Consider the following 26832-nt stretch of genomic DNA (forward strand, 5'->3'; position numbering starts at 1 on the left):
CATTTTTTTTAAGAAAACATAAAAAATTAGAAACAGAAATGGTTGAATCATGTCGCACTGAATCTTAATTTCTGTGAAACGTGGTATTTGATTTCACTGGATAATTAACTTATTTGCTAATTTGTAAAGTGTTCATAATTGTCATGTGGTTGATATCACCTTTTCTGTGTGAAGACACTTTTATGAAGACGCTTTTATGGGTTGAACTTTTCTTATCTTTCACACTTAGAACCACAAAAAAGCCACATCATGCCTCCCACTCTAATATTGATAAATTCAGGTTAGTTAATACTGATTATATGTTTTGTGCAGCTTCCAAGACATGCTTACTGAAAAAAAGATCTCAAGAACTTCAATACTGTTCCCATTTAAAATTCCTACTGCCATGTTTTGAGGTCGGCTCAGACTTATAATGAGAGATGTTGAAACTTACAATTAATCCTAATGCTCTGGTCTGCAACGTTCTGAAACCAGACAGTTTACACCAGTGAGAGATGAAGACTGTGCCTGCTATGTGTCTGTGTTTGGATTTAGCCCAGAGCATAGAGCTGCAGGTCATGGTGTCAGTTTGACAGAGAGCAGGGCTGAGCTAGACATACATATATCCAGCTGAGAGGCCAGAGGGGCATGATGATAATGTGCACTCACACAAATTCAGGTACCAAAGCTCAAAATTTAATATTTGTAAGGAGACTTATGGGCAACTGGAAATTGCCACTGATTGTACTATTATCAGTCGTGCCAAACAGAAATGGCTGTTCCTGAAACAAATCAATGATGTAATCCTCTCTTTATCATCCAAAACTCTATTTTATTCTGACTTGACCAGCTGATCAGGCAACAAACCAACTGGCTGTTGAAACCTTGAAATCTTCAACACTTACTGGTTTATGTACTTTAAAGTTAAGTGGCAGGCGCTGCCATCAGCAAGAGTGAGTGAAGCTGAGACTTACCAGTATACCAATATCTATATGTATTGTCTATGTATTCATAACTAAAAAAAAAAAAAAAAAAAAAAGTAAGAAAAGATGATGAAGAAAGTAAAAAAAAAAACTTCAGCAAACATAGGTCTGTTGGTCTTGCCTAAAAATCCTGAAACATACAGTATTTGTTCATATGGCTGATGTTTACAGTTGATATATCAGTTTTAAATATGGACAGGAATGTGATATCTGCCAAGACTGTTAATAAGCTTTTTACGCTAATATCTGCCATTACTCATATCATGCATCCCTAGAAGAAAGATGATTTAATAGACTTTGAACATGCTACTGTTGTTGGTGCCAGGCAGGCTGGTCAGAGTATTTGACAAACTGCTGATCTGCAGGGATTTTCACACACAACCCTCTCTAGGGTTTACAGAGAATAGCCTGAAAAAGAGGAAATTATTCAGTGGACTGCAGTGCTCTGGGCCAAAATGTCTTGTTGATGACAGAGGTGAAGACAGTCACCAGACTGGTTTATAGAAAGGCAACAATAACTCAAATAACCGCTTGTTACAACCAAGGTATGCAGAACAGAGTCTCTGAATGCACATGTCAAACCTCAAAGTAAACAGGCCACAGCAGTAGAAGGCCATACCATTTCAACACTGAAAAACCTAAGATTGGAATGCAATGCCTGTTCTGATGAGTCTCAATTTCTACTGTGACATTTGGATAGTAGGGTCAGAATTTGGCATTAACAGCATGAAATCGTGCCAGATCACCAATAACCATTGCACAATCTCAGTCACTTAGATAACCTTTTATTCTCCATTCTGATACTCGCTTTAAATTTGGGCAGATTGACTTATCCATGTCTACATGCCTAAATGCATTAGTTACAGATTGGCTGACTAACCCCGAATTTCCATATACAGCGTGTGCGCCGCGGCGCGCTTGGCTCCCTCTCTAGTCTGTCAGAATATTTCCATAGCCAGCGCTCCGGTCTGGCAGCGGCGCGTGCCTGGAGCGCAACTCCGCTCCGCTTCATTTCAGATACGCTGCAGTTCTATTTCAGCGCCAAACCTTGTAAATTCACTGTCGTTCAGAAAGCACCAACCATGGAAGTCACAAGCGTACAACATCCGGTTCTTTCAAAATAAAACACAATGCACGGACTCCCGATAGTAAATCATCACTTTATCAACATTACGTCTCATTTCTCTCTCATCCTGCAGCAAAAGCAAAGGGTCACCGAGAGGTCAGTGGGTCACAGAGCTACAGTGGCGCTATTGACGAGGAAAAGTTAACTTTTTGGGATATTTAACCAAAGAATTTTGCATAAAACCACAGATCCTTTAAGCAAACATTAACCTTTTAACTTCCTAATGTACTCACTCAATGGAGGAAGCAATAATTTTATGGACTCATACTAGAAAGGATGATAAATTAACCCCAAAAGGTAAAATAGTCCGCTGTTGACATGCTATTCCAGCGTGAACTCGCAGTTCTCCCATGATCTCTTCCTGATGATCAGGGCTGCGCACCGCGGCACAGCGCTGTAGACTCGCTTCCAGTGGGCGAGGTCTCTCGCCCGTCGGTCGGAGCAAACCCAGCGCTTCGGTGCGCAGCGCGCGTGCTGTATATGGAAATTCAGGGTAAGTATTTATATAAATGAACAGTTGAGCAGGTGTATCTAATAAAGTGGTCAGTGGATGTAAATCTATTAAGCACAGACATGTCCTTTTATATGTTGTTGTAAGTTAATATTCACATCATTATCCTCATAATTAGTATTAACTGGAATTTTGTAAAACTAACTCTATCTAAATTTGTTGTCCTGATCGTCTTTCCATTCCATTTATCAGTTTTTTCATTTAACACTTAAAAACCTCCATCAAGTATTTTTATGTCTCTAAGTACCAATTACTGACACATTTTAAGGGGAATTCCAGACACTGGTCTGCAATAATGCACAACCACCATTCCAAAAAATGTTGGGCCATTGTATAAATTGTAAAGATAAATAAATACATAAATAAATAGATAAATAAATTATTTGCAAAAAAGAAAAATATTTGCTCACCTTGAATTTGATGGCCACAACTAAAACTAGAAAAGCACTCAGAGAGCGCAGACCTCCACCATCAGCCCTATCTCCCAATAATGAAAAATGCTTTAAAAACATTCCTGGATCCAGATGGTGATCCAGAACAGTCCCAAAATCTAATTCACCAATTACTTCCTCCCAGGTGGGGTGGAGACACGGTGAGGCAAAGCATTGGCTTCGCCAGGTATGGACTGTCATGGCGGAAGTACCCAAGGTCTCACAGGATGACTGGAAGTCATGGCAGAGGGTAAATATTCCTCTATTCCTCCCAGCATTGTTACACTCTGACTTGTCTCCTCGACCGGGCGTGCGTCCTTCAAACTCTATCAACTCCAAAACTTTGAATAGAAACACATCAAAAACATGCTGCTGGGATTGAATTTACTCAAGTCCACCCTTTCTCCTGGTGTAAAGTGGTAACAGCGCACACCTTCTCCATTAGCCCTATCTCCCAATAGTAAAGAATCCTTTAAAAAATTCCTGGATCCAGATGGTGATCCGGATCAGTCCCAAAATCTAATCAGTTCTTCCTTATGCCATTTCTAACATTTCCTGAATATTTCATGAAAATCCATCCATGACTTTTTGAGTTATGTTGCTAACAAACGAATGAACAACCAAACAAACAAACCCACCTGATCACATAACCTCCTTGGCGGAGGTAAAGAATAGGGAAAGGACCAATTTTACCATTCTGTAGCATCACCTCTTCCCTTTAACAACAGTCTGTAAATGCTGGAATTTGGGAGAGAAATGTTGCCCCATTCTTGTCCGATGAAATATTCTAGCTACTCAACAGTCCTGGGTATTCTTTGTCAGAGTTTTCATTTAATGTTGCACCAAATGTTTTCTATTGGTGAAAGGTCTGGACTGCAGGCAGGCCAGTTCAACACCCGGACTCTCCTACTGCAATGCCATGATGTTGTTGCCATGATGTTGATGTGGTATTTAAATTTAGCATCATCATGCTAAAATATACAAGGCCTTCTCGGAAAGAGAAGATGTCTGGATGGGAGCATATGTGACTCTAAAACTTCTATCTACTTTTAAGCTTTGACAGTGTCTTTCCAGCTGTGTAAGCTACCCACGCTTTAGGCACTAATGCAACCCCATACCATCAGAGATGCAGGCTTTCAAACTGTGGGCTGATAACAAGCTTGATGGTCCCTCTTCTCTTCAGTCCACAGGATGCAGCATCCATGATTTCCAAAAAAGAATTTCAAAGTTTGATTCATCTGACCACAGAACAGTTTTCCAATTTACCTAAGTCCATTTTAAATGAGAGAAGACAGCAACGTTTCTGGATCATGTTCACACATGGTTTATTCTTTGCATGACACAGCTTTGACTTGGATTTGTAGAGGGCATAGTGAACTAAACTGTGTTGACAGACAATGATTTCTAGAAGTATTCCTGAGCCCATGCAGTGATATCAGCGCAGAATGCCTGTTTTAATGCAGTGCCACCCGAGGGCCCAAAGATATTGAGCATCCAATGTTGACCTTCAGCCTTTTCCCTTGCACACAGAGATTTCTCCAGATTCTCTGAATATTTTGATGATATTATATACTATAGTTGGTGGGTTATTCAGTCTTCACAAGTGTACACTGAGGAACATTTTTCTGAAATTGTTCCATAAATTTTAGATCCTTTTTTGCAGATAGGTGAACTTCTGCGAGACTCTGCTTGTCTAAAATGCTCATTTTATACCAAGTCATGTTATTGACCTGTTGCCAGTTAACTAAATCAGCTGCAAAATGCTCCTCCAGCTGTTTTTCATCAGTACCACTTACTTTTCGAACCTTTTGCCATCCTTTGCCTACTTTTGCTGCCATCAAATTCAAAATGAGCTAATATTTTTCATGACATGAAAAAAAATGTCAGTTTCAACATCTGATATGTTGTTTGTGTTCTATTGTGAATACATGTGGTTTTATGAGATTTGCAAATTATTACATTCAATTTCATTTACACTTTACACACCGCCCCTAATTTTTTGGGATTAGGTTGTACACACAAAAGTGAAATGTGAATAACTCTTGAAGAAGAGTCCAGGCCTTATGACTTCATATTCACAACAGGGAACAGTTATGTCTGTGGTAATGACGCACAAAAGCATTTATTAGTGGCATCATCTCTATCATAATAAAATGTTCTGTTCTTTAGTGACCTCGAAGCTAAATTCTCCATTCCATTTATTGAAGGAAAATATTTTATTTTACTTCTCTGATATGAATTAAACATTGAATTGACATTCCTCCACTGCAACAAGTAGATATTAGAATGACAAATTAGCTTGAAGAGCAGGAGTTCAAATGAATAATTTATCTCTACAAACACTGCATACTCAAGTCTCTGCAAAAGAATTTTAATTGTCTTAAATTGCTCTGCTTCAAAAAGGCATTGTCTACATAATGGAACTGTGGATCACTGCTCCTCGTGTGAAAATAGTTAATAATTAATATGCCGGTCATGAATGTGAACTTGACTGATAGCTGATGCAAGGCTACTTGGAGGAAATGTTAAATGGGTCATGCAACAGAAGGAAGTAACCACAGTGCTGCTTGTGACCAAGGAGATGTTAATTACATTCACATGATAGGAAAATAACATAGTGGTTGTGTAAGGAAGGCTTTCTTATGCCCTCAAGGTAATGTAATTTACATGTTACATATGAGGGTAACCAACGCTGAAGCTTTAAAGTGCAGTCAGCTGTGCAATAACAGTTGTATTTGATTAATAACTGTGATCAACTGACTGACTGATGGACTGCCATGAAGTGTTTTAAACAGTCATACTTGCCAGAGGAAAATCCTTGCTCACTGACAGTACTACAGGTTTATAGGTATTGATTGTTGTGAAATAATTCAACAATTGATGGGTCAAATGCCAATGAGTTTAATACACATCTCCATGGTGGTCAGACAAAGAAACCTTCTCATGCTTGACTGACTTTTCATTAACTTCCATCACTGGATCAAGATTTAAATTTCTCCAGTACCTTTGTTTATGGCAAAATGTGAGCTGTACTTTTTCTATAGAGCTAACGTTTTCATTGCACTCAACAATAATCACAGGACTTTGTGCATGGATAACATACTGCAGCAGCTACTTTAGTTTCTAGAGCTAGATCAGCTGGAGTGACAGCACTAGCGTGGGCCATTATAGTTCCAGTAGCCCTGGGTCAGAAAACAGTCCTAAAGCTTGCATTTAAACTGACAAAGCATGTTTGTTTCAAAATTAACCAAAATAACATCAGCATTCTGGCATGCCAATCTCATGATTTACCATCCCTGGAAGTGCAGTCTCTCTGGGAAACTAGTGTGGGAGCAAACCCTTTCTTTTTCCATGAAATTGAAATGTTAGATTAATGTTTCTTAAACCAGCCTCTTTATAGAATGTACAAGCATCATGTTGATTTTACACAAATGGTATGACAGAACTCTTGTGAAAGCTGCTCTTGTTGCCAACAACCTTTTATCTACTTATCTATTCACTTATTTATTTAAATTTCTTTTATTTATTATAGGAGACAGTGAACATTAATGAACATGGGCATGTAAATATGCCAGATTGTAGCCATAGGCTAATGTCCATCTGTAGTCCCTGGTAGGTTGATGCTATAGATATAAAAGTGTACATCAAGCATGTATATAATAGCAAATAAAAATATCCATTAAGTTAGGCAACACACAGAGACCAAACAATATAAACAGTACAATATCATACAAAGAGCCACATGTAACAATACAGGAAGTGGCTATAAGACCTCAAAGAGCTCAGATACATGCTTCTTTTCAAAAATCATATATTATATAGACTTATAGACTTTTTGATTGATCCTTTTTGTCTGATTTAAAGTTGTACATGCTAAAGTCTTCTGTGTTCTTTGCCCCAGAGTTCAGTTTATCTCTGCTGTCTTCAGGGACTCAAACCATTATGTTGGTAGGATAAAAGGAAAGAAAATAGTGACATACATATTCATACTGTGAGTGTTTCATTTCTAGTGAACATTGAAGTGACAGTAGGGGTCATGTCAACTTTGCTAACCTTGTTCACAGTCGCCTTGTCATTGTAAGTCAACATTTAACAGTAATGTCAACAGCTCCAGTTGAACCTTGTTGAGACCCTACTGAAATACTCCATGCTCAGAATATAAATTCATTAACCTTTTTTACAGCCCCTGGAAATAAATTAAAAAAACAAAAAACAAACCTGTATTTGGATTTTTTGTATGACAGAGGCTCTGTCGTTAACTACCAAGCAAAACCGCAGCAATGACAGATGTCTGTAAGTGGATAAAATTAAGTTTCAAATCATGAAAAATGAGGCAGTGGTATCTGCTCTTGGGAGTATCTGTTGAATAAGCTGAAACCATGCCCACTCAAAGACTCAAAGGAAAGACTACCCTTTCTCATTGTTTAAAAAATGCTACAACTAGAGGCATCGGTCTGCACACCCCACCCCCCGAACACAACAAAGATATAAAGTCACTGAGCATTTCATCTCAGCACAGTCTGTTGTTAGCTGATGTCACTGCCTTCATTGAAAATCAACAGTCACATGCTGTGTTTAGTTCATTGCCAGGTAAATGGTGGCCAATGAATCATTAAAAGTATAATCACAGAGAGCTTTGTGACAAAAAAACAGACTTCTGTCTCTGCTCTGGTACAGAGACAGGCAGCCATGCTCTGGCCATAGTTGACAGTAAGGCCAGGGGACAGGCTTATGGCTGGATTGCTTGTCTATTTTTCCCTTAAACAAGGCACAGCAGGAACAAACATCTTCCCTGCCATTGATGTATTTCAATCCTAATTTTACTTGTCTTTTGTTTTGGATGATCAAAAGATGCAGGCTGTGGCTTTGTCTCTCTCAAAGCAGTAACAGTTCAATCCATCCTGACCGTTAGCAATACAATGCTGAAGTTTAGTAAACTACCTGGCACATTCTGTTCCTGCCAAGTTTGTCACAACAAAAGTCTCCAATGCTAATCCTCATTGAAGACTTTTATTTTGGAGAGCTACATCAGGAAATGGAGTGTTTTCGGCAGCAAAAGCAACATTTTTTTTTTGCATTTGAGAGCACCATCTTTCTCCTGACTTGATGTGGCCTGCAGAATTTAGCACCCTAGTGCAGATTTTACTGCCTTATTTTGCAGGATGTTGAAGCTTAATTTTAAATACTTAAAGATGTTTTTCATTACTGAAATATGGCCTGGTGGTTCATATCAGAGTGGCCTGTCATACAGCAAACCTGAAATAAAGGGGTTTTTTTAATCACTCTACAGGGATTTTAAGAAAAGCTAGATAAGGGTTAAAGCCCACTTTTCACCTGGTACAGATGACAGGTCCTGCGGTGCTTGGTTCAAGTGACACTGAGACAACCACTCCAGTAAATAGCCTACACCCAGATATGATAGTGTGCTGTGGTCTGAGCATGGCTTCTTGCCTCTGTATCAGTGCAGGAGAGGCAGAAGTCTGAGATTAAATTATCTTTTTTCTTTAAAGTCACTTTAAATAACCAGCCCACAAACATGGCTAGTAGCTTGGGCAAATTCACTTCACACTGAATAAAAACACAGCACTTGGCCGGTGGCAAATTTCCAACCTTGGCATGAGAATATAGTTAGCAAGCTACACAACAGACCATGTGATTGTAAAGCGCCAAGTACTTTTGAATAATTGTAGCATTAGGAGGGTGGGATAATGCAAGTGGGGCTCACAGGCATAACTGAGCTCCACATTTACCCCTGCCCAGGAAAAAAAAAAAAAAAAATCAAAGCCTCCAAAGTGGTGGTCTAAATCCAAAATTCAGTCACACAAAGCTCCTAGTCTTTTCACATGTTTACACAAACTTTTTTCCAACATGTTTCATGTGTTTAGAGATTTTCTGATTTTGCATTACTCTGCTGTGATGGTAACTTTCAGCTTGTGCGTGTTTTTTTTTTCTTTTTCTTTATCTTTTTTTTTTTTTTTTTTTTTTTTTTTCAAATAACACCTTTGTTTGTCATTGGGAATATATCAGTGCAGTTCTGATCCCAATTTTTGCCTGAATATTGGGTGACATTTTAGGATTGCTGTATTTCATCCTCTGCAAACCGGTGTCTATCAAAACTATTTCAGAATCAAATTCAGAGTTTTAAGCTCACATTACATGATCCTTTAGCTGACACACAAAACCCAGGTTTGATTACAGGTTGACTTACCAGCAAAGTTTAGACGTCGGATGTGTTTAAGCAGATGAGTGCCATTTATTGGATCCATTTTTGCACATAGGCCCACCTTCCCTGGACAGAGCTCCTGGTGCATGTTGTGCAGTGCATGAGCCATTGCATAGACTGCATCGATGACAAACTGCACCTTTCCTTCCTGCTCGTAGTTTGAGTCCTTTCCAATCCGCTCTTGATCTGTATGAATCAAACAGATAATATTATGAATTACACACGAAACTTTGTATGTACAACTTAAACACCCATTGGTGTGTTTTTTGTGGGTGGTTCTTTGCACTGAAATCAATGGAAATGTTTCCACCGAGGTGATGGCATAGGCCGTGTCGATTAAAAGGCTGAGTCACACAATGATGCAAGTCACACCAGTAAAGCAACTGTGAGAATGAACCGACAGGATTACACAAGTGAATCTCAATTACTTACTGGAAAGAAGTTGTGTATGCCACTCCACACAATCAAGAAAAAATTATTCACTTGCAGTTCAAGTGGTTTGTATGAATTTGTTATCTACTTGTGTGCATGCTCCTAACCCTTGTATGGAGTAGGCTGATGAAAAGCAGAATACTTGGTGCTTGTTTCGGAAAACTAATATGCATAATACTACCGAGGTATGATTTGGAAAAGATCCATCTTCAAACTCAATCATAGAATAACTTCAAGATACTACTTGTGTTTGCCAACTGCCACTAGAACTCATCTCCTCCACACTTCTACACTTGAGTCACCCAATCTCTGGAGAGCAGCTCAGGTTCGATGGAACGATTTCTTGCAAACTGCTTGGGCTGAATGAGCTGAGCCCTGTAAATGGATGGAGTGGCATCAGTCCAAAAGGCAAAGAGGAAAATGCACTGCTCCTCAGTGAGTCTTATTCTCTCCTCACTGAATGGGCCTTGCCTCTTGCAATTAGCTGGAAGGTAAATATCTGGATCGCTGCGGAGGAGCAAATCAATTCCAATATCTGGAGTGGAAGGTTTTCTCCTCTGGGAAATCTCATCAGTTAAAAACAAAAACTCCTTCTTGTCTCTCTAACAGGAATACATGGATTTCACACAGAGGGATTTTACACACATTAGCTTTGGGGTCCTGCATGTCCATGTCAGTCACTATTACCTTTATGCCTCATGTTATTTTCCATCAGCAACCGTAAAAAAACAGATAGACTTTACGATGTGGTTGAATGCGGGGATCCTGACCTACTTGACAGAGTGTCCAACTGTGAATTAAGTCTTTACTGCCTGGATGTATTAAGAGTCCAATAGAATGAGGAACCAGAGAAGCAGGAAATGGAGACATCCATTCACAGAACTGGAATAATCCTCTCATAGGCTAAATGTAATAACTGGTGATAGGAGTTTATTAATCCTGGCCCAGGTTGTTCTAAGCTTTTTGTGATTGTTAATTGTTGTGAGGAGGTGGAGTCTGAGATACTATATGCCAATCCTGACTTCCCCTTTCTCCTGCTGTATGTGGAGAAGAGATTATAAAAAGAAGGTGTGTTTATTTTGGATTAACAATAGACTAATTACGTGGGATGAAGTAATGATAGAGCAGCATGTATTTATATACCAGCCTGAAAGAATGAAGTTATTGGAGGAAAGTTAATAAGCTCACAGTGGGGGGTTGAATTTCCAAAATAATTACTATATAGAAATGGTCCTGCTGGTTGCGTCTTTTGCTGGTTATGCTCTTTGTGAGTTTCAGGTGCCAGCAGGTTCAGCTGGGTCATCCATAGGAGTCCTAATTCCTCATTGTTTGGAGACAGCAGAAGGGCGTCTTTTGTTTTCATTTCATTTCTTACCCACCACACCTTCACTCCTGCATTAATGCTTTCTCAACTGATTAACTGAGTTTCTCTAATAACTGCTTTAACATAAATAAATTCATTATATTTTTGCAGTAACACTGGGTTTTATCTTGTCCTATATCTCTGTTTTTTATCCAATGTCATTGTACTGTTGGGTTCAGAACTGAATGATAATTTACACCACTGGCATCATCAGAAACTACTGTAAAGTCTGAACAAAAATCAGGATAAAATGGAGTGTTTTGGGGGGTTCTCCCAGAGGAACTTTAGGAATACATCCTTGTGATGCAATGCTATGGCACATTATCAGTGATGTTAGCTAAGGTCATTGGGTGTTCTGGGTTTTTCAAACAGCATACACCATCTTCTAGGGCTGACCTGACCAGGGCTGACCAGACCCCAGTGTGTGCCTCAATAGCCACCCACTGATCAACTCTCTTTGACCAGAGCCATCTATACTGGCCACCTTATTAGGTACACCTGTTCAATTGCTTGTTAACACAAAAAGCCAGTCACCTGGCAGCAACTCAATGCATCTAGGCATGTAAATGTGGTCAAGACGACTTGCTGAAGTTCATTCGGAGCATCAGAATGGGAAAGAAAAGGGATTTAAGTGACTTTGAACGTGGCATGGTTGCTAGTTCCAACCAGGCTGGTCTGAGTATTTCAGAAACTGCTGATCTACTGGAATTTTCATGCACAGCTACCTCTAGGGTTTACAGAGAATGGTCTGAAAAAGGGAAAATATACAGAGGCAGCAGGTGTGTGGACGAAAAATGCCTTGTTGATGTCAGAGGTCAGAGGAGAATTGGCAGAATGATGATTCGAGATGATAGAAAGGACCAAATGACCACTTATTACAACCAAGGTTTACAGAATATCATCTCTGAATGCACAGCACATCAAACCTTGAAGCAGATGGGCTACAGCAGCAGAGGACCACAGCGGGTACAGGAACAGGAAACCAAATTGGAAACAGAAGACTGGAAAAACGTTGCGTAGTCTGATAAGTCTCAATTTCAGCTGTGACATTCACATGGTAGAGTCAGAGTTTGGAGCAAACAACAAAAAAGCATGGATCCATCCTGCCATGTATCAGCAATTCAGGCTGCTGGTGGTGTAAGGTGTGGGGAATATTCTGAGCATCTTCCAAACACCACAGCCTAACTGAGTATTGTTGCTGACTATGTCCAACCCTTTATGCACACGATGTACCAATCTTCTGATGGCTACTTCCAGCAGGATAATGCACCATGTCACAAGGCTCAAATCACCTCAGATTGGTTTCTTGAACATGACAATGACTTCACTGTACTCAATGGCCTCTACAGTCATCAGATCTCAATCCAATACAGCACCTTTGGGAGGTTGTGGAACATGAGATTCACATAATGGATGTGTAGCTGACAACTCTGCAGCATCTGTGTGGTGCTATCATGTCAATATGGACCAAAATCTCAGGAATTTTTCCAATACCTTATTAAACTATGCCACAAAGAATTAAAGCAGTTCTAAAAGCAAAAGGGGGTCCAAACCGGGACTAGCTAGGTGTCCCAATAAAGTGGCTGTTGAGTGTAGATGTTTTTTCAGCAAAATAAAAGGACAAAACTGTCCTCCTGCTTGACAATCTCCACTGTGTTCTTCAAAGTTCACAACGTGCATTTTCATTTTATTGTCTCTTTTAGTGCCATGTTTTTTCACCATGTGGAGTTTGTACTCATGCTAGCTACCACTCTAGTTGTGCTCCTTCTGTAAAGTGGGGACCCACTGCTTGTTACCAATTTGTTTAGTGTCATGCTGCCCAGCTCTTCTGGTCATTTGCTTTCTTTCTCTGAGGAGTCGTTTCAATCAAACCAGAATTCTAGAAAGTTTATCTACTCAACAGTGTATCACTGCTGTCTTTAAATGCAGAATTAAGAGCTAATGACTAAGAGAAACTTTTAAGAAGTGGCAGAAGGGTGCTCTGAGTCGCTCTGTATCCCAGTACATTTTGAGAAATGCCCCTTACAATAGAGACATATTTTTTCTCATAATGACAACATGTCTTAGCATTTAATACTGGTATATTGGTCACATGAGCATTCATAGCTTTTTGTCACATTACCACAGGGAGCGCTTGAGGCCAAAAAAAGGCTTTGGACAGCAGCAGTTACCATAAAACACTATGTGCTGCTGCAACACCTGGCAATTTATTTTCCATTTACATCACCTGACAACCACAGAAACACTGAAAAATTATTTTAAACTGGAACTTTTTGTCATGTTAACCCTTTATCCAGCACAAGGACACTATTCAAGTCGCAAAAATCCCAGCCAGAGGTCAGCTCCTGTGGTATTTATGTACAGTAGAGTAAAATCCTTCACCTTACATAGTCTACTAAAGTACTGAAGGTCCCATATGTTCAATTTTTATTAAATATCATTGGATTATTAATCACAGAATATAAAGGCACACTTTTGTGGCCCCAACATACAGCCTTGAGTTTTTTAACCTGAACCAGATGGTGACCAACTATAGAAAAGGCCTCTTTGCAGGTCTAACTGAACTGTTATGTGGTGTTTATCAAGAAGCACAGACCTAATGGAAGAAATAAGAGGAAATAAGGGTTTTTGTGAGGTTTAACTTATCAACTTAGAATGTGTCTGTTTAAATTTTTCTACTTCAATGCTAATGGATTCAAAAACCTCACTTTAGGTTGGAGAATTAAAATCATAAAAGCCCAAGCAAACACTATCAGCAGTTTACCTTTGATGCTGGGAACAATGCTTATATAGCACACATCAATTAGAGGACATGCTTCATTCATTTTTTATCTCATTGCTGCAGTTTTAACTGCATCAATAGCACACATATTTTCTCAAAGTAGTATATTATAGACAGGCGGAAGAATACTATAAAATGGAATAAAATGGTATTTTTGTCCCTATTTGCATCAGTGAAGCTGTTATTTTGAAGAACATTTTCCTCCTCAATTTTTCTCTCCTTGAGCTTGAAGTGGATTTTAACTTAATTCTCCACACAAGGAGTTTTTTTTCTTCAACTACAAACTTTAGAAAATCTTTAGATCTATCTTTCATGCCTTGCTTAAATTCTCTTCCATAGAAAACAGAAAAACCTGTGCTGTATTTAAATGTTGATTCTAAGAAAGTCTTGTGCTTTCTCGTCTTGTTGAGAAACACTGATTAAGAGCCCAAACATGAGTATGGCTCTAGGTAACCACAGGAAATCTCTGTGAAATACATATTAAACCCTGATGGGATATATGACATAGGCTCAGCTGCAGTCTGATATAAATGATTTCATCACTAGTCCTGAAAAATTCAAATTTCTGGCTCAGACCTTGGAAAATCAATTTGCTTAAATGTAAAGTAGCTGTGGGTGACTTACAGATTAATTAATTCATGTTTCTGGTGCTGGAGGAACAAAAACACAAATGTTGCCTGACTGTGCACAACATAACATTAATCAATATAAAGCTCTTGCTCCTTTCAAAATGTATTTTTTTGCTAAACTTATCCCACTCTTACCGCCTATCGGCTGTTGTTAATGTGGATACTGGTGATACATAACCAAACATTTCATGACAGAGCAGACATTTATCATGCAACATCTGTCCTCTTCAGGTTCAGGCAATTTTCAACAGCCACTTCAATCTTAAAGAGAGCCAGCCTGGAATCAGCAAAGGTCTCCCTCTGTTAGCCATCTTTCATTTTCTACATCTCCAGCTCCTCGCTGCAGACCACAGGCATTTTAATGTCCCTGATTATCTCGTGAGCTTTTGAAACGCATGAATTATTGTTGGAGGTTACGGCTCAGTAATTAAGGGCCACAGGGCCTTGATTGGACAGAGATTGTCACAGTTTGGACGACACGCTTATGCTACGGGGAATCCTGCAAGCCAGAATGGGTGTGAGGCTGATATTTCTGTTCTAGGCTTGGCAGGCCACCCACACTAACTTTGTATTGTCTCTTCTCTGTAAGACCATTTCCCTCTCTCCCCCCACTCTCTCTCTCACTGCCTCCTCATTGGCATTTTGGCGCTCTCACACATATTTCCAGGCTGGCGTTTTGCTTTCAGAGAAATCCATTCAGATTAAACAAAGCAGAAGCAAAGAGTGGGTGTCTTCCACTCTGAAGCGTCACACAAGACATTTTGTGACAGTGTGTGTGGGCTCAGACCTTTGACCGTTTTTTCAGCTTGTGACTGGCCACAGGCCATTCAGTCTTTTCTTGCCAAGGCAGTTCTGCAGCTTCCTAAATTAATCTGACACGGGCGCTATATGCGCTAGTCTTCCACGGTATGATTTAGGTCATCCTAAAATTTGACATTTAAATACTGAAATGTCTGCGTTTGCAGCTGAGACTTTATTTGTGCCCCTACAGGGCTGGAACTAACAGATCTCTGCATGATTGGTTATTCTCTGTGGTATGTTTTTGATATAACAGGTATTATTTAACCGTCTGAGCCCTCCGCTATTTTTTTTAACTATTGTGTCTCGCCTGGATTTATTGTCTTAAAAAGGTTATAAAACATCAACCCTGAGGTGCACAGTCAATCTCTAAGCTTCCTTTTTTCAGGGCAACATGAGCTTTAAGAATATATGTGCTGCAGTAATGTCACTTTAATTTAGGGACAAAAAAAATATCTACATGGAAATCAAAACTCAGAGTTTTTATGTACTACACACCGTTAACAATAATGATTGAGGGTTTTTGCACAAACTTGTTCTCCCATCTCCTTGGGACCAAAAAAGTGAAAAAAAATTATTATTCTGTGAAAAGAAGTATTTCAAATATTCACATATTTCAGTCATTATTCAAAGCAGTTCCTGTCACAGAGAGACACATCACAGCCTCTCTGTGTCTCTTTCTCTCCATTATGAGTCATTCAGGCTCTCTTCTCCAGTCTCAAAGTGTTTGCACATGAGCTGTTTGGATGGGAAGACGTTCAAAATTGGAGTTACTGGCATGGATTTAATCTTAAAAGACCCCAGAAAGTCACCCAAATTTCAGGCGTGCTAGAAAACATTCTGTAAAATCTACAGAAGCATGGATAGTATCATTAGAAGAGCACAACGGAGGGCTTTCAGAGAAAAAAAAAGTAGGCGGCCACAATTTATGGGTCAAAAGTTATTTAACTTTGAATAATGTGTCTCTTCTTGTTGTACACAACATTGCCCATATCATGGGGTAAACACCTCTGATATTATGACATTGCGACAATGTCCTAAAACCCAAGATATCTTGAAATCTATAAACTGTTTCCTTTTTATTCCAAATTTATACACACTTACAATCCCCAAAACTTGCACTACATGTAGAATTACAGCCAAATTGCTGAAGAATACCTAAGAGAAAACTTGAACGCTTCTGGGATCACTAAGCCTTGGGATACAATTCCTGCTGCCTAGGATCTTAGTGATGTGTCTTGATGCAGTTAAAGGTAGGGATGGGTACAAGGATTTGCGTTCTTAAGTAATAAATGTGGCTTTCATTACTCTAGAAATGTTTCATTACTCATGGAGAGCTCACACTCTGTTTTAGGCTTCAGTATTTCAACTGCTTTGCATTACATGTATAATTGCACATTCCAGGTTTTTCTAACTGAACATACTTTGTCAGAAATGATAAGAATTAAGAAAATAACAAACATTATGCACAAGTTTAAATTATCCAGCGTGGTTCTGCCTTTCATAACAAAGTATGCTGACTGCAGGAACAACTAGAAGAGCACTTGGAGAGTGCAGACCTCTGCCATTAGCCCTATCTCCAAATAGTAAAGAATCCTTTAGAAAAATCCTGGATCCAGATGGTGATCTGTATCACTCCCAAAATCTAACCAGTTCTTCCTTATGCCATTTGTGACATTTCCTGAAAATTTCATGAAAATCCGCCTGTAACTTTTTGAGTTATGTTGCTAACAAACAAACAAACTAGCAAATCCTGCCGATCACATAACCTCTTTTGCGGAGGTAATAACTGCTTTTTGACATCTACTGACTCAAGGACAATTGAACAGCTATCCCTGTTAGCACATTATTGAAGTGGCTATATAGTGCCATGGACAGGTATGGGTTCTGCACCTAATTATTGAGTTTTGGGTAAAAATGGGCCATAAAACAATGCTGGTTTAACTGCATGCTATGTTGAACAATTTTTGATGCATTTCATTTTTCACCCAGAAGGCCTCATTGGAAATGCGGGCTTTGGCCTTGTGCTCTTCCTCCTCGGTGTATCTGATCAGCTGTTTGAGTCTGCAGAGGAAACATGAAGACTACGCTTAAACAATGCTAAAATTAGTGGTTTTGACTCGAGTGACGATTATGCTGTCTAATGTGAATATGAGGGGACACTTTTATGAACTGGACTTGACAGAGGAACTTCTACAGATCAACGGAAAGAAGAAAAGGCAGAGAAACTTTGGTGGTTACTGGCTAGTTTACCTGGTGGTGTAGGTGTGGAAACTGTAAGCCCATACCCATGAGAGCTACTGTACTGTGGTCATGAGAGGGACTTAGTTACAAAACTTCTTCTGAACATTTCTGACCAAGGATAGCAGCTTACAGGTGCCAGCAGCCTGCATCACTCCCCGTTCAGAGTTCCCTGCCTTACAAAATGACACTGTTTTATGGCCCTTCTTCAATTTTCTGGAGATAAATTGGAGAAACTGACTCTCACCAGAAGAGCTGAATGGAAATTTGTCACAGAGGTAATTTTATGGCTGTCGATTTATTCCTCCAATGGCTGATAATTAGACAAGCCACAGACATCATGTTTACCTTCTGAAAAACATTGTGCCAGCCGTTGAAGTGGAAAACTGAGCTGAAATAACTAGTTTTTGCTTAATTTGGTGGTTATTTCTCTGAGAGCAGTCAGCAGATGCAAACAGTGGTTCAGATACAATGAGGTGAAACAAAACATGCAGCTTGTAGCCAAAGCTCGCATTGCAAAATGGTGCCAAACCCAGACGCTTTCTGAGGGAAAATAAAATAATTCCAAAAAATTAAATATAGCATGCAACTGAGCATTGATTATTGGCCCATATTTACCTGAAACTCACTAAATTAGGTGGAACACCTATACCCATCTGTGGTACTGTACAGACTAGCCTCCCCAAAGTCATCCTGTTTGTAGGAGCAACATTCACTGAAATCTCTGGAGGCTAATGCCACTATTATCGCAGAGTAACTCATACAAACCAATGAAAAAAAAAACACACACACACAAAAAAAAAAAACCCTGAAATATCCATAACATTTAGATTTATTTCTGATTGTTATCCTCAGTTGCACTCCTGGGGTCTATAAGAAAAGACAGATAGTCATAAAAAATATGTTAGCCTTGATACATAAAGTTTCCATTTAAGTAGTAATTCATAGATGGAACGGTTTAGCACAGGTATTAGCCAAAATCAGCTCTGTTGACAGACATCAGCCAGACATCAGCCATAGGCAAATTATGTGGGCATGAACTATGTCAGCAACAGATGTTTATCTGTTGTGTCATTTTAATGCTGGCATTTAGCACATCCAGCAGCAAATTCAGATAACAGACGTAATATGTGGCAGAAGATATGACCTGTTGGACAAACTCTGATGTGTTTTCATGCTTAGATATGAGAGAAAATGATGACAATGTGGGAGCGATGAAAACAAGTCTGTAACAGTACCGGTCATCAGCTTAATTGATTCTTTAGACATCAGTATTGGCATTGGCCCTGATTTTTACAATCAGAGCATTTCAAGTTATGAGGGCAGATTAAAAAGTAAGTGATTTTGAAGTCATTTAAATTTTGTTTTCCTGGCGTTTCCATGTCTAATAATATCTGTATTCTGTAGAAAACTGTTTGGTGTAACAAAAAGCACAGGCTCTCCATTTGATTCCCAGGAAAACTCCCCGACAAATCAGAACCACAATGGTCAGGGAAACCAGGTCAGAAATGTTCTTCTATTTTTCTCACTCAGTTATTCCATGTGGTTTTTATTTTATCATTCAAAAGAAAGTCCCCCTGTTACAAACTGGCAACCAACCTCAAACACAATGCATGCTGGGAAATGCTCCAGCCCCCCCGCTACCCTGAACAGGATAAGCGGTTTAAAAAATTGATGCTTGGATGAAAAAGCAAAGCACATGCTTGCTTTATCTGCATTGCTGTGTTTCCTGCTGCTCCCCCACATCATTAATACGCAGGAGAAATAAAGAGCCAATCAGGAGGCTCCCTGCTCTGCTTTGCTTTCCCTTTCCACGTTAATCAATATCAGTTCTACTTCTCCTTCATTCACAGATAAAAGACAAGTCCTGCTCTTTTTTGCTCCCAGTCACTCACAGCCTCCTTTATCCTTTGATCACTCTGAGGAGTCTCTCCCTCTCAGGACGCTGATAATTCTGCAGAATGCCCCGTGTGTCGCTCTCACAGCTGCACAGAGACCCCGCAGCTTTCTACCAGAGGGGACGCACCACCAGAGTCACATTTAACCTCAAACAGACACTGCAAGACTCTTTCTACCTGTGAAGAAGAGCTGATAGAGAAGTTCAACACTAAAATATCTCCAATGAAAAAAGGAAAGCTATCATACAGGCAATGACTGCATTTATGCCCACTTGAGTAAGAGTCTCTACCATGTGATGTGGGTTTTCTGCATTCAATTGATTTTAAAAGGGCACATTTTTAAAGTACATGAGTTTCATTTGCTTTTGTATTAAACTCTACAGGGTGCCGTACAGTATACTTACCACTTTAGTCAATTATATGGTTGACTGCTCAAGATTTTTAACAGCTGTGGTTCTCAAACTCAGTTTGATTTTACCAGAAAAGTTATTCCCCTTTCACTATTTGTTTCACTGTCATTTTAAGGGGTCCATTTCTTTTTTCAATTAAATCTGCAAAATGTGATGAAATGACTAACAGTCTTAATGATTACCATGGTAAAATTCCCCAACGGTTAGCAGTAGAGTTCAAATTTTAACCGTTTGCATAACTGTGCTTTAATATCATAGCAGATAATAGGAGGTCTGTTTACCAAGGTATATTGAAGAAAGCTCCACAGGTCAACTAGGGATTTAAAACATTTAGGGACGAGGAAACACTGCCGTCTCTCTCCTATGTGCTCACGTCTGCACCACAGCACTGTCAAAATACAGAGCCCACACTAGCAACAAGGGAAGTTTGGTAAGGCTAATCAGTCATAAGATCAATTGTCAGGCTGGATCCTCCCTTCAGACCAAAGTCAGTAAAGGCCTGGTTATCTGATGGTTCTTAAGATTATCTTGTCAGATTGTTCTGTCATGTGTAGTCTGTTGAGTTATTTTTACCTCTCCGACCTGACTGGAGACGCTCCAACCCGAAATTAAGCATTAAGCAACTTCTACAATCAAAAATCCTGTAGTGTGTGGTAAGCACCGAGGACAGCCAAGGAGACATGACGTGATATGGAGGAGTAGCCAATTGGGAAGCAGACTGACTGAAGGAGAAAATAAAATAACACAGCCATGGCTACAATCATTAACGACAGCGCTGGTAGACAGGAAACATGAAGTTTGATAGACATCAGAAATTGAGGAGCAACTTCTTGATTTGTAGCTACAAAATGGATGTCTAACAACGTATGCTGTAAAATACACCACAGACAAACTGACAAGGGAGGAAGCAAGATGGCAACTGTAAATGACTTAGCATGAAGCTAACACTCAAAAGTCACATTTGACTGCCCGAGATTTGGCGTTTTGAGAGACGAGACCAGGCCGAGACTCTGATAGTCGGTGATCAGAATCTGTTAGTATGAAGTGTGCTGAGTTGATCCTCTTGTTTAATATCCCACACCAAATGAACAAAACTGTAAAATCTATGATTTTATGAGGACTCTCACATAGAACAAATCTGTTACGGTTCAAAATTGTTATATGTGTGGCAGGCTGTATATGAAGCTGACTGGCCCATTCATTCTCTGACTGGTCCCAAGATGAATACGCCTCTGGACAATCCATCAGTTTAACTAGGCTATTATTTAAAGCATTTGATATCATAGTATTAAAATCATGACAACCTAATTACCACATTTTTTACAAGGATTTAATGTCTACTTTAAAAATGTTCATATTTTACTGTGTATAAAAATAGAAGTGTATAGTGCTCTGGGCTTTTCATTTTATTAGGTTTTATTTAAAACTTGGTGAAAGGATTTCAAATGATGTATCAGTGATTTTTGAAAATTTTTAGCAAATTATAATGGCTCTGTGAAAATACTGATAACTGTGATATTTCGAGTCATTATAACTGTGGTTTCAAATTCTAATGTTAAATTTCTATTACAAAAAACACATTTAACTCTAGCAAACAGCTGCACATGTTCGAGCAGCCATCGACACGTGTCAATAACCTTCAGGTGTATTCTGGATTGTGTGTTTATTATATTTATTGAGCTAAACTTGAGGTTTTTCCACTACTTTTTTTTCTTATGAACTTGTATAAAAATGTGTAAGCATTCCGGTAACCTTCAGTATGATGACTCTGGGGACAGCAGCATAAAACATCTTCAGATTAAATACCCCAAGCATGTGTGTGCAGCAGCACAAAAACACACACCCACACAGACACACACAGACTTTGTGCCAAATTTAAACCCCGTGCATACACTCTGTTCCAAATTTTACACTTCACTTATTCTGAAATCGTAAACATGTTATCCAGGGTGCTGATCAGACGGCAAACTCCGGAACCCTTGGTGCAGCCCCCAAAGGAGCTCAACCGTTTTCATGCTGGCAGGTTACAAGGGGTCATTTCTACCAATCCTCAAACTAACTCTTCTTTCACTGCTTTTCTTTATCCACCTGATCGTTACACTACACATAACCCTCTGAGCTCTCTCCTGTGTTGAAGTTTGGGGACTTACTGCCTGTGAAGTCGATGCCAGCTGTTGGTTTTACTTCCCACCTCTTGAGTAAAAGTAGCAGCTTCTCTCAAGTGCATTTAGTGAGTCTGTACTCCTTAAGCCACACTATGTCAGATGCTTATTGTGCTGCCAAGACTTGACTTTTTAAAATCCTGATTCTATTAATAAATACGCACCACATTCCTCTGAGTCTGTACTCTGGGATCCCTGTCATCTATCTTTGGACATCATTACAGAAGTCGTTACATTAAATAAATGGGGCTCTGCACTCTAAACCCTTTAAAATCAAGGTTTCATATGCCACATATGATAGAAATGGTCTGTTAATCTAACATTGCTATAAAGTAGTCCTGCCCACTTAGTTACACCTGCTCTCTTAAAGCCAGAGATAATAATTATACTACTCCTTGACAGTTTATAGACTCAGTCCAAGCTTATGATGTCTTTATCGACTGCTTGTACTGGAGAACTCACAATTGTTAAGAACAATATAAACTTGTCTTAAAAGGGTAAAATATGTCCCCTTTAATAAAGCATCCTTCACAGCTAACATTATCTTCTTCATCCTAGAAACATGCAGAAATGGTCTGGTATGTATTAATTTAAATGTATATAACATGGATAGGGAATGTACAGTATTTAAAGTAAAAGTTTACCATTGGAACTATTCAGCTAAAAAAAGAGCAGAGTTCTGGATTAAGATATATCTTCAAAAATAAAGAAAATGTTACTATCTAATACAATGTTAAAAATATTTTTAATCTAGCTCTTGGAAGATTTAAAAAAAAAGGTTTTTTTTTCCAAGTTTGCCTTCAAGAATTAAATTTCCATGTTCATTTGTATACTATCAATGATGTATTTTTGCACTTATTGATCATCGCTCTAGGAATAAAAACACATTCACCAGCCTGTAAGATTTAGGGCTTTTGTGAAAACATTCGGGGCTTAAGCCCTGTAAGCCACCTCCTTGCTCTGCCTATGATGAAAGGGTGTCATTTCTTTATCTGTAACATCCTGGAGCAGCATCTGCTCTCCTGTTGAGTCTCAGCTCAGTGATAGACTAAAGATTACAGGGCATCTTCTCTTTGACCAGCTTCAGCGAAATGAGCCAGAAAAAGAATCAAATTCTATCGTAATTTACTTGCAATCTGCTGGAATTAAACCAAGCGGCAACCTCCAGTCCTGAAAAGTGAAGCCAGTGTGCGAGTGTAAAAAAACTGTTGTATGGCGAGTGTCCACTTGAGGCTGACTGCAGGAACACTGGAAGTCCCGAACACAACACGTGTTAAAAAAACGTTTTTTACACTAGAAATAAACTGGTTTACAGCCTGGTTCAAAAAAACAAATGTGTCTCTTTAGCTAATGTCATCATGAGAACACACTGTACAGGGGTGATTTTTTTTTTGTACTACAATTGTTTCGATTATATTGAGGAAAAACCTCACTGCACACTGACTGGCGCATTTCATTTGATTGACAGATAACTCGACAGGTAGACGTTATCTCTAGAAGGCCGGCGGGTGGGCTCTTGTCTCCCGTTAGATTGATTGGGAGACAAGTGATTTCAATATCGAGGCCCCCACGGATTGGATAAATCAAATGGCTGACGTCACACAGGCTTGTCCAATTCTTTCTACAGTTTATGAATAAAACACACAGTATGTAAAATTCTGCCACCAGGGGGGCTTTCAACAAAAACAGTAACACTGTATGATGAGTACAGACTAGCGCTGCCCAGATTTGCTGTTTACTTGTTTTGAATTGAAGACTCTTTTCATTAGAAACGGTACCTTATAAGAGAGCTGTGAAACATATCGTGTCAATGTGTTACGATTAAAGCACAGGATTAATTAGTTCACTTTTGAAGATAGAATACAATCTGCACTTGTCACCGCTGTAGTGCAGTCAGAGGTTAGCAGCTATCCAAACAAACAGAGACGATGGATAATTCTGATGAACATGATGCAGGGCAATTCCTTGGCATAGGTAATGAAGGCAATGACAAACATTTGAACAAAACACCAACATAACAGATCGTCAACTCCTGCACTCCTCTAATCTCTGTGCCCCTCGTTTGTCAAAGAGTTCAACGTCACTCCACTGTCCTCTGCCCCAGTCCCAGAATATGCATGTGCTCTAGGTTTGCTTCCAGTGCACATATGCATTCTGGGACCACTTTCAGCATGACAAAATGTAGCACTTATTGCATCTTTGAAGGCTGGCTCAGACCACAGGATTTTTTGGTTGTTCATGAAAGCACCATGTCAGACCATGTGACGAAACTCTTGTCCTGTCTTGGCCAACAGCCTGGCCACAACAAAAGTGCGATCCTGACGCTCAGCGTATACTGACAACACCACTGTCTCCAAGACTGTGTACGAGTCAGGGCATGTGAGCGGAGCGGAGCGGGAGCGAGCAGGGAGCGTGAGCAGAAGGATTTTGGCCAGAGCGCGGAGCGGTTTTTTCAAAAAGGCTGGACCGGCACCTTATCTTGTGCTATCCTGCTCCAATTTCGCTCCGGTACCGCTCACACCATGTGTCTGAAGCATGTCTCACCCAGAATGCATCTGCAAGAATTTGTAGCATCCTGTGTTGGTTTCACTGCTCCTGCAGAGAGACAGCGACATCCAGCACGTCAGACTGGGCTTTCCGCTGGAATAATCCGAGAGACTTGAGATGCCTGCACAGTGTTGATATACTAATATTAACACCATCGTCATTTTTTAAAAACATCATAATTCCCAGTGTCTGAAACCGAGAAGATGGTAATGCGCTTCCGTGTTTTTGTTGAGTGAGCGGTGAGTGATTTGAATGGAGCGGGTAGAAATTTGTGTGGAAGGTGGAGCGATAATGAGCGGAGCGGCGTGAATCCCCTCTGAGGGGACGAGCGGGCGCAAGGAACAGCTCTGTGAGCGAGGAGTGAGAAATGTCATCGCTCCACTCCGCTCACATGTTCTGGTGCGAGTTCACAGGTCATTGGGGTTCGGGTCAAAGAGAGTAAGAAGTGACCTATGGGATGCCAGCAATCTTCTGCTGCTCTGACAAGAAGAAAAAAACAAACAAGAAACAGTTGTGGACTCTTCCTAATCCATCAAGAAGATGACAATACAGATTGGCTTTCCTTCAAATAGAAATTAAGTAATGAATGTGATAAAATGTCAAGAAAATAGATGTACGTACACATAAATCCCCAGAGGGAGAAAAAGTTGGGACTTATCACTACCTTTTTGCAGCAAGTACAGATGCAGTTATTGGTGGAACTCAAATGTTCCAAACAAAAATCTGTCATAAAGTCTTTTGTTTTAGGGCCACAGATGACCTAGCAGTTAGGTTGTACCACAAGTACGTGGGTGGACTGGGTTCATGTTCGGCCTGTGGCTTCTCTTCTGCATGTCAGTATGTACCCTCTAACTACTATTTCTGACTCTATCAACTTGATAACTCAAGTTATAGGAGGCCTGAAAATTAAATAAAAAATGTGTTAGCTGTCCTTCCTCTTTGGATGCCTCCTGTGATAGAATGATGCCGTTTGCATACTGCGTGTTTAAAACATGTTGTTGGCATACTGTCACAACCTGTTCGGTCTCCATGTGTAAAGTAGGGTGTGCTGATAGTGAATATAAACATCTTGCTCCAGGGCAGTGTGGTGGCTGAGAGGTTTGCACTGTTCCTGCAAAGCAGGGAAGTTTTTCCTTTGATATACCAGGCTTTGTGTGGTTTCTGCCTAAGGAGACTTATTTCAGGAGACTTGAACTGGCCTTTAGCATTATAATACGACTCTGTGCTGCTTAATGATGTGCTGATCTATGTAGGACAATATAATCCTGTTTTCATTTTCATCTTTTGTTTCATGTTACACTGTTTTCCCTGTGTCAGTAAATTATCTTCAAATTTCAGATCAAGTTTGCCTTTTACTTGATATTTGCGTGTGCATAATGTAGGCTCCTAGTCTTCTAATTTGCAGAGTACCCCAAGGCAGGATCCTGGTATATTTGAAAAACAAACAGAATCTGAAATGGAGTTCTTGTTTGTAAATGTAAATTTCGACTTGATAATATCAGTTTTTGCATCAGAATATATTAGATCAGACCAGGCTGATGTAGCAGTTCAGTCCTCGGGTAACCTCATCATTTTAAGAGCAAACAGAGGCAACTGTGGACAAAATGTCTGCTTCTCTTTAAGAGGGCAAAGGTACTAAACCAGGATCCGCAATTCCAACAGACACTGATGAATTAGTCTGGTTACCAAGCTGAAACTGTGGTTCAAGCCATCTGTGGCTCGGTGATGCTAAAAGGTTCTGGACCCAAATAGAGCACACTGGATAAAACTGATTTGTGCCTCTGGCTAAAATCCTTTCTGTTCTATAGTTCCTCTATCATAGAGACCTCTGTTAACAAACAAAGATAATACTCTTAAATAAATTTTCAAATCTTCTAAATACTTTGTTAACCAGAAATAATACCCATTGTATTTCCTACTATTATGTGGAATTGAAGCCAAGAGAGTGGATAATTTCATCCTCCTCATTTTGACTTTCTGGGTGTACTCACACTGGACCCAGTTACCGGTTCTATGTTGGACCATCCTTGTTAACCCTCCCCAGTCCCTAACTGGCCTGCACTCACATTGCTCCTAGCCCACCATATCAAAAAAGCAGTTCAAAGATGTACCGTTTGAGAGAGCCCGTAAATACAGACAACACGGCAACAGCTTACTTTGGGGCTTATTTTGAGTTGTTTTGGTCAGATTTCCCTCTAAAAACCACCATAGTTTAAAATAAATGTTGAACAGTTGTACTGATTTTACGTCACCCGTACCTTGTGCATCATACTTGTGTGCATACATTAGCAATTGTACTGTGCTAAAGCACACCTCT

At 39.7% G+C, this 26832-nt stretch overlaps 1 protein-coding gene across 2 annotated transcripts in view; it reads right to left on the reverse strand.

Moving 5' to 3' along the window:
- The window catches only part of LOC121528646 (metabotropic glutamate receptor 4-like), a 380875-nt gene that overhangs the window by 49141 nt on the left and 304902 nt on the right, over positions 1 to 26832 (reverse strand). For both annotated transcript variants that reach the window (XM_041816187.1, XM_041816180.1), the window contains exon 7: positions 9239 to 9439. In XM_041816187.1, coding sequence (XP_041672121.1) covers positions 9239 to 9439 — 201 coding nt within the window. The remainder of the gene's footprint in view (positions 1 to 9238; positions 9440 to 26832) is intronic.

This window comes from Cheilinus undulatus, linkage group 3 (genome assembly GCF_018320785.1).
Source record: "Cheilinus undulatus linkage group 3, ASM1832078v1, whole genome shotgun sequence".
NCBI classification, from domain to species: Eukaryota; Metazoa; Chordata; class Actinopteri; order Labriformes; family Labridae; genus Cheilinus; species Cheilinus undulatus.